At 37.3% G+C, this 8,798-nt stretch overlaps 1 protein-coding gene across 1 annotated transcript; it reads right to left on the reverse strand.

Moving 5' to 3' along the window:
* Window positions 1–2,247: 2,247 nt before the first annotated feature.
* On the reverse strand, window positions 2,248–5,625 carry LOC108359588 (uncharacterized). Its single transcript, XM_017611512.1, has one exon. It carries the CDS (start codon window positions 5,623–5,625, stop codon window positions 2,248–2,250), a length of 3,378 nt encoding a protein of 1,125 aa, XP_017467001.1.
* Between the last annotated feature and the right edge of the window lie 3,173 nt (window positions 5,626–8,798).

Here is an 8,798-nt window from a genome sequence, read left to right on the forward strand (position 1 = left end):
GTCTCTTCATAGGACATGCTCGAACAAAAGCGATCAGTTCATTCCATATAAAGAGATCAAAAGTGGTATTAGTCGCATGCTCCTTTGCGATTGCTCCCGGAGTCATCCCGGATTAGTCCAATTTTTTGCAGGGATGCTTTGCCTCATTTTAGCCCCTCGCTCGCTCGTTAGTTTTCTCTGAGCTAGCGCAACACACGAGCAACACGCGAGGCTGTTTGCAAATGAGCACTCGTTAAGTATGAGCGCACGCGCTGAGCAGCCAGCGAGCGAGTAAGCAAACGAGGGCAGCGCAAGAGTAGAGCGGCAAGCAAACGAGGGCCTCATTAGCTCGGCCCTCGCGAGGGCGTCGTTGCGAGCGAGGCACTCATTTGCAGCAGCAGACGAGCGAGGCGAGTAAACGAGCGAGGCAAATGAGGCAAGCAGATTAGACAGGCAAACGCGTTGTTTGGTCGGCAAAAATGTATGGGATAAAAATTGCAGCAACTAAGAATTTCGAGTAAAGGATTGTATGAAGGCATGCAGATATGTAATATATACATACATATGTATATACACATATGTTTGTATATATTCTCATGCACAGAAGAATTTCGTGCTATTTGGACCAGTTTTATCTACTAGGTAGGCACATATGTGCATACATATCTATGTAGGTATAATGTTTTTAATGTTCAATAATTTCTTATACAATTTCAACTTATACACTTAGGTCTCTTTTTATGCGGATTTGAATTTATGCGGTTTTTCAAACACTTTTCGCTGTAGCGATTTTGCTTTTTTGAGAGCTTTTATTACTTTTTTTCAATATGCAAGGGGCAATGCTTCTGTTAAATAATTTGTTGTTGTATTCTTACATACAAGTAACTACTAAGTAATTTGACTAAGTAACTATGTTACATATGTATAAATGAGAACATAATATTTATAAAAATCATTATTTTGTCTTTCATTTCATAAATGAGTAGGACATCAGCATTTTCAAATGAATATTCCTGGTTTAGCCCCATACATATATATATATATGTAGGATAATACAAACTACTATTTGATAATTAAGGCTGGTCCACATAGAACTTTCACGTTGACTTTGTAGTTGGCGTTGGTTTGACAGAACGCAGGTTAAAAGTATGCGTTCTACAATGAAGCTTGGCAGAGACTACTTTGGCCACTAAATGAACATATTAACGAGAAATAAATTAATTTTTCATATCAATAATAGCATGAAAAATATATTTCTTGCCTTCATTTGATTAAAAGGAAAAAACATTTCGTTTGATTTTATTTATTTGCAACAGCTGGCGACCGACGCAGCGATCTTTCTGCTTTGTGTTGGCCTTATCGTTGCCAAATTTTGGATATGTGGACGGCTGCTTTGAAATTCGACGCCAACGCAACGCCAAAGTTGTATGCGAACCGGTCTCTATTCTTTGTTTACGCAAATTTTCCCATGTCTACATATCCATATATACATGCATACATATGTACACATGTCCTTGAACAACAGGCCACAAATAAATTTTTTCACCAAGGACTATATTTCATTCAGGTATACAGCATAATTGCTACAAGTAGAAAACTATTTTGGGGGTGTTAGCAAGTGCTTACTTGTTTTTTGTTTCTGCGGCACAAACGATTATAATATCTTCGTTACTTACTTTTCTCTGTAAAGACAAAGTACATGCATATGTACATACATATATAAATGCGTATATACATAAATACGTACATACTAACATATATAAATATGCATGTTATGTGTGTACACATGTATGAATATAACTCTAAAAAATAATTCATTCCATAATCTATGCTTATGTATGTAATCAATTTTATTTGTTGTTTTAAATGCTGCCCTAATATAATACTTCACATATATATATGCATATGTACATACAATTATGTACACATGTATGAATATAACTCTAAAAAATAATTCATTCCATAATCTATGCTTATGTATGTAATCAATTTTATTTGTTGTTTTAAATGCTGCCCTAATATAATACTTCACATATATACATATATGCATATTTTTTTATAATCTGGATTTTGATGTAAATTGAAAGAGCACGCGGTTTCTAATATACTTCTTTATTATATTACAAATTATATTCTAGTGATGATACAATGGTTATCGATATTCAAAGATGAGTATTTTATAAATGTTAGTGATCGAACTGCTGCAAATCCTAAGGCTGATAGTACATCTAGGTTGAAGTTATAACAGTTCTCCCCCGCTAATGAGAGTTATGTTAAGTCATAATCGCGGAGATGTGCAGGTTTATTGCGTATTCGTGCAGGTCTTTGACTCGACTGTTCCGGAGTTTGAGCAGTTGACGATTGGGTTGGCTGCTCTGGAGTTCGAGGTAATGTTCCTGTATGTCTTTCAGATTCTGTATCGTTCGATTCGGAATTAGATTGAGATCCAGTTTCGACTTGTTGAAAATTGTACTGGCTATTCCTATGATTTTGTTGGTCTGCTGGGTCGGAAATCGTATTTGAAGTACTTCCCCGGGTATTACCTATGTCAGGAACATCTTGAGCGAACCGGACTTTCCGCTGTTGAACTTTTGTGACCTTTAGTTGATCTATATGGCGTTTTAAGGTGTAGCCATCATCTAGTTTAATAATGTAGTGAAGTTGACCTAGCTTTCGTTGTACAGTACCTGTTTTCCAAATTGTTTTGCTGTTTTGTGTATATAACGCTTGTACTCTCTCTCCCTCGCTAATATGGCGCACACCTGGTATAGAATCCGTTACTTTATTATGTGTTATTGGTTTTAGCGCGTCTAATCGAATCCGTATACGTCTTTTTAGGTAAAGTTCTGCTGGGCTCATACCATTACTAAGAGGAGTTGCTCGGTATATTTGTAAAATGTCATTGACTTTTTGGCGTAGTGGTCCTGGTTCTGTTGACATAGCTTTTAACTTCCTTTTAAGTGTTTGAACATTTCGCTCGGCAAGACCATTCGTACTCGGGTGCCCTGGTGCTATGAGCTTCTGGCGATTATCGGTGACAAGCTGGAATTTTCTTCCATAGACATACATAAAAAAATGATTTATACTGAATATTATTGCTAATGCCTCGCGATCTAGTTGGCTATAGTTCCTTTCTGCTGCAGTCAGTGATCTGGAAGCGAAGGCAACGGGATGTTCAATGCCGTTTATTGTATGGGAGAGCACCCCTGCTATACCTGTTGGGCTAGCATCGCAAGCAATGACTACTGGAAGTTCCGGATTAAAAGGTCTGAGTACCTGATCGCTACTAATTATGCTTTTGAGTTTGATGAAAGCGGCTTCGCAATTGGAAGACCACTGAAACTGTTTTCCTTTCTGGAGTAGTTGACGTAGTGGGTAAGTTATGGACGATAGGTTTGGAATAAATCTCGAATAATATGTTACCATGCCTAGAAATCTTCTGACATCATCGACTGTTTTTGGACGAGCCATGTTTACAATTGTTTCGACTTTAGACGGTGACTTTGAAATTTGGTTAAATTGTACGACATGCCCTAGGTATTCTACGCGAGTTTTCAGAAACGAGCATTTGCTTTTATTCAAGTGTAAGTCATATTTCTTTAAGCGTTTAAGACATTCGACTAGATTTTGTTTACATTCAGCTTCTGTAGACCCGTGTACCAAAATATCATCGAAGTAGGACATGGTTTTGTTTAAACCCGATAAAAGTTGCTCTATTATACGATTGAATTCTGACGGTGCTGTTTTTATGCCGAATGAGAGTCTATTCATCCTATATGTTCCCTTATGGGTCGAGATTGTTTGAATTTCACTGGATTCTGGATTTACCCTTATGTGTAAATATGCCTTATAGAGATCGAGACGACAAAAATATTTTGACCCTTTTAGGCTATTCAAAATTTCATCGATTCTGCGTATTGGGTAATTAGCTGCTACTAGTTGTGGATTAACCCCTGGTTTATAGTCGACGCATAGTCTAACTTTTCCATCTGGCTTCGGGACAATTACTAGTGGAGAACCCCAGTCGCTCCTTTCACATTTTGAAATAATGCCGGAAGCTTCTAATTCTTCTAATTCTTTTTCGACGGAGTCTCTCAATGCGTACGGAACTTCACGCTCCTTATAAAAAACTGGCTTAGAACCTTTTCGCAGCTGCAATGTGATTTCAATTTCAGGGACACATCCTACTCTTTCTTCAAAAACTTCGGGAAACTCATTAATAATATCAGATATTGAATTATGATTTTGTGCATTGACTTTATTTATGTTGTGTACGCGATGCTTATCGACTTGCTGAAGATTGATGTTTAGGTGTCGAATCCAAACTCGGCCTAACAGTGCATCATATTCATCAGGGACAACATACATTTCTTCGTCGGATATACTATTATTGAATTTTACCCTTACCTTGACTTTGCCATCGGGAACAATGATATTCTTCGTATATGAACGGAAAGCAACACTTGAAGGCTGTAGTTGCTCGTTTATCTGGAGTTGATTGAATTGGTTCATTGGTATAAGGGTAAACCCGACGCCTGAATCGACCTCGAATTGTTGTTTTCGCCCATTTAATTCAACAGTGACATAATACTTATCAACATCACTGTAACTATGTTGATTCGAAAAAATATCTATAATGCGATTAATGCCATATATTTGATGAATTGATTCCTCGGTATCCTCTGATTTGACATTTGCGTTCTTTGTAGACTTCATTAATGTAGTGATGCATACTTGCTGTACATGGCCTCTTTTACCACAGGAGTTACATTTTAGGTTTTTTGCGTTGGTACGGCACTGCTTCGTTTTGTGGTTGTCTCGTCCACACCGTATACATAAATTATCTATACCAAGCTCTTTGTAATTTACCTTTGATTTTGCTCGTGCCTGCGGTTTTGAATGGCGGCTGGAAGAATGGCTTCTTCCACGATTCTGCTTTCTGCTTACAATTTTATTTACGTCACTAGTGCTATGCTTCGCGTTAATTTCCCGGCTATCTATTTTTGATGCTTCTAGCGATAAAGACTTTTGTACAATTTTATCAAAGTCAGTTTCTTCTGATTGAAGTATTTGCTCCCGTATTGTATTGTCAAATATACCTCGAATAAACTGTGCTCGTAGAAAAATGTTTGAAATATCGGCCTTACAATTGCACGACGACAGAAAATTGCATTCATTAATATCGCGCTTCAATAACGCTACGTATTCCGCAATTGTTTGGCCTTCATTTTGATATGTTGACAAGAACCTATGTTGACTTACTAGAATGTTCCTTTTCGGGCAAAGATGTGCTTCTAATTTTTCAATTATGTCTTTGTATTCGACTTCATTAAGTGACTTCGGGGCAATTAGCGACACAATCAATTTGAAATGTACAGAGCCAATTGAATTAATTAACATTTGATGGCATAGTACTTTGTTTGTAAAAACACCTTTCATTGTTAAGTAATTCTCGAACCTTTGCCGGTATAACCTAAAATTTTCTTTTGTAGCATCGAAGTGTTCAAAAGGCGGTAAGAGCATTTGGAATGGCTGGCTGCCTTGTTGTTGTTGCTGATTGTTCGTATTTGTGCTTATTAGACGCAATAAATTTTGTTGCGCTTTGTTGAATGCTTCTAGCATTTGTGAAAATTGAGTAGCATCCATTTTTGCTATTTTTCCCTTGTTTTACTCGTCGCCACTTTTTATAATCTGGATTTGGATGTAAATTGAAAGAGCACGCGGTTTCTAATATACTTCTTTATTATATTACAACTTATATTCTAGTGATGATACAATGGTTATCGATATTCAAAGATGAGTATTTTATAAATGTTAGTGATCGAACTGCTGCAAATCCTAAGGCTGATAGTACATCTAGGTTGAAGTTATAACAGTTTCTGTTGACATATTTTTTTTAATGCAAATTTTATTTTTGTTCCTTTTTACTAATATTTCTAATGCAAAAACTGCAAAACATCGTTCTGGAGTAACAAAAGTTTGAAAAAAATTAAAAATATTCTTCCATTCTTATTAAATAACATGTGCAAATTTCCAAGTGTGTGTATTTTTCGTTAAGAAGATATCAGCAATTAAACTTGGCTCTGCATGTATAGCATCTTTGATTTTTCGATTTTTGAATAAAATTTTTTTTTAGATTTTACTTTTTTTTAAATTGAGGCAGCTAACGGATTTGTGCGAAAGTGTTAATTAATATTTCCACGTGTGTAAATTATTGAACGCGACGAATAACGACGTTCTTATAAGCAAGTGTTCGTAAAAGAAGTAAGTAAGCAAAAAAGCAGCAACGAACATTATTCGCTTATTGTTATCTTTTATATTGCCAAATTCAGACCCATTTGTCCCCTCTGAATACCTGTTGCAATCCTCATAATAAGATGTGTAAGCTTGTAACGGACTACAAGCGACCAAATAACAAATCCAAAGGCTTTATATGAAGGGTGCCAAAGCTACTTCAAAGGCATCGCTTTTGTCTTTTACGCAGAGGCCGATTACGATGTAGAAAGCCAGTCGTTGGAGAAACGTTTCCTTAGAGCAGCGACAGTAAAGAATACCAGAAATTTTCACTCTTTTGTACCAGTTAACGCACAGCAAATCACTTGCAGAACTTATTCAGCATCAGAATCACTAATTGAGAACACGATCATTTCATGAATTCTCAGTTTATCGGTTTCATGTTTATATTATCATACGTTGGAATTAACTTTGATGCAATAAAAGCTATATACTCAAATTTTGTGTATGTATAATAATAATGTAGAAAGGATTTATAAGCGCCTGGAAGTATCATATGATAAAGCTCACAATCATTTTTATACCCGAGCGCACTTGTGCACAAGGGTATATTAATTTTGTTCATATAGCGGTTGTTTGTAGAAGCCAAAACGAATGGAGATAGATATAGACAAATGTATACATAAATGCTCAGAATGACTAGAGAAGTCGATTAAGCCATGTCTCTCTGTCCGTCCGCCCGTGTACACGATAACTCGAGCAAAAATTGCGATATCNGAAGCCAAAACGAATGGAGATAGATATAGACAAATGTATACATAAATGCTCAGAATGACTAGAGAAGTCGATTAAGCCATGTCTCTCTGTCCGTCCGCCCGTGTACACGATAACTCGAGCAAAAATTGCGATATCTCAACGAAATTTGGTACATAGGTTTCCATTAATCCAAGGTAGGTTGGTATTGAAAATGGGCGCAATCGGACTGTAACCACGCCCCTTCCCATATAACGGTAATTTCCAGAAATACGAAAACTGCGATATTTTAGTAACTACTGAAGATAATTCACTCAAAATTGATATTTGCAACAATTTTCAGACGAAAAATAAGAATATTATAAATTTTTGGAAAATGGGATTAGCCACGCCCACTTATGGTTACATGTGTATATCTTGGTAACCGCTGCACCAATTTCTTCCAAACTTGGCACAGTTGTTCGCCTTGGTACAGCGAAAATTTATAAAATCGCACAATAACCACGCCCACATCCCATATAACGGTAGTTTAGAGAAATACAAAATCTTCGATAAATCAGTAAATATCAAAGCTAATTATGGTAAAATTTTGGAAAATAGGCGTGGCACCGCCCACTTATAATCACATATATGTATATCGGTAACCGTTCTACCAATTTGTACCAAACTATTTTTATTGTGCTTGCCACATAAAAGCAAAAGGTTGAAAATTGTTGAAATCGGACTAAAACTACGGCCGCTTTTCATATAACGGCAAATTTCAGAAATGCTTGAAACTGCAATATTTCGAAATTTAAGGACGCTAATTTACTCAAAATTGATACACCCCGGCTTACCATCTAGCGGGAGCTTTCGGAAAGGTGAAGAAACATATATTTAATACTTGTGCCGGGTATTTAATGTTCGGCTCCACCCGAACCTAGACTTTCTTACTTGTTTAAAGTTGTTTTTAGTTAGTTGTCTCTGACTTTTTTAGTAAAATTAAACTCTAAAAATTGAAATTAGCTAATAATAAAATAAAAAATTTGCAATAAAATAAAGCAAAATTAAATATATTAATCAAATAAAATTTAGAAAAATTTAGGTAACAATAAAACCCAAATTTTTTTGGCAATCGCTCCAACCGATGATCGAACCTGGGACCTGCGGATTTGTAGTACGCAGCGCTCACCACTCGGCTACCGCGGATGAAGTAGTTGGCTGCTTTGTTTGCGTATTTGTTTGCTCAGAGAGCGTAGAAAACACAGAAAATTCCAAACTAGCATGGACATCTACCTTGTCGTCGGTAACAGTGTTGCCATTTTAGCCGTTTTCCGGCTAGATTTAGCCGGTTGCGATAACAAACAGCCGGAGAAATTTCCATTTAGCCGGCAGCCGATTTGTTAGCCGTTTTGCAGAAAAAAAATTAGCCGGTTTTAGCCGATTTTGCTATTTGCCTTGTTTTCTTAAATTTGAGGAGTGCAATGGGGTATAGTCTTTGCGCTGGGTATGCAGTTACAGTTGCATGGCTATACTCAATCCCGACTCTTGCGTCCTCGTTCGCGCACTCTGGGCAACGTGAGCAACCCATGTGCAAGATGCGGTAACCAATCCGAGTGGAGCCTTGGGTCACGGCAGAAAGAGAGAGAGCTTCGGTGGGGCCACTCTGACTTATTCGGTTTAAGGGCTCACTGAAGTCTGCAGCGTCTGTTCACCAGTAGGTGCGGCTGCAAGCGGGTGTCTGCTTGGAGCAAGCGGCTCGCTATATAAACGTAAATACACGTGCAAAACCACCCCCGTCCCAGCAGTGGGTTGTGCGCTGGGCTTGGGACCCGCCACGTAAAAACCACTTC

Source organism: Rhagoletis zephyria, unplaced genomic scaffold (assembly GCF_001687245.7).
Source record: "Rhagoletis zephyria isolate East Lansing unplaced genomic scaffold, Rhagoletis_zephyria_1.1 Rzeph_scaffold_00416, whole genome shotgun sequence".
NCBI lineage: Eukaryota > Metazoa > Arthropoda > Insecta > Diptera > Tephritidae > Rhagoletis > Rhagoletis zephyria.

Bases quoted from the DNA above. Each gene is read 5' to 3' on its own strand.
- LOC108359588 (XM_017611512.1), bottom strand. From the start codon at position 5,625: ATGGATGCTACTCAATTTTCACAAATGCTAGAAGCATTCAACAAAGCG.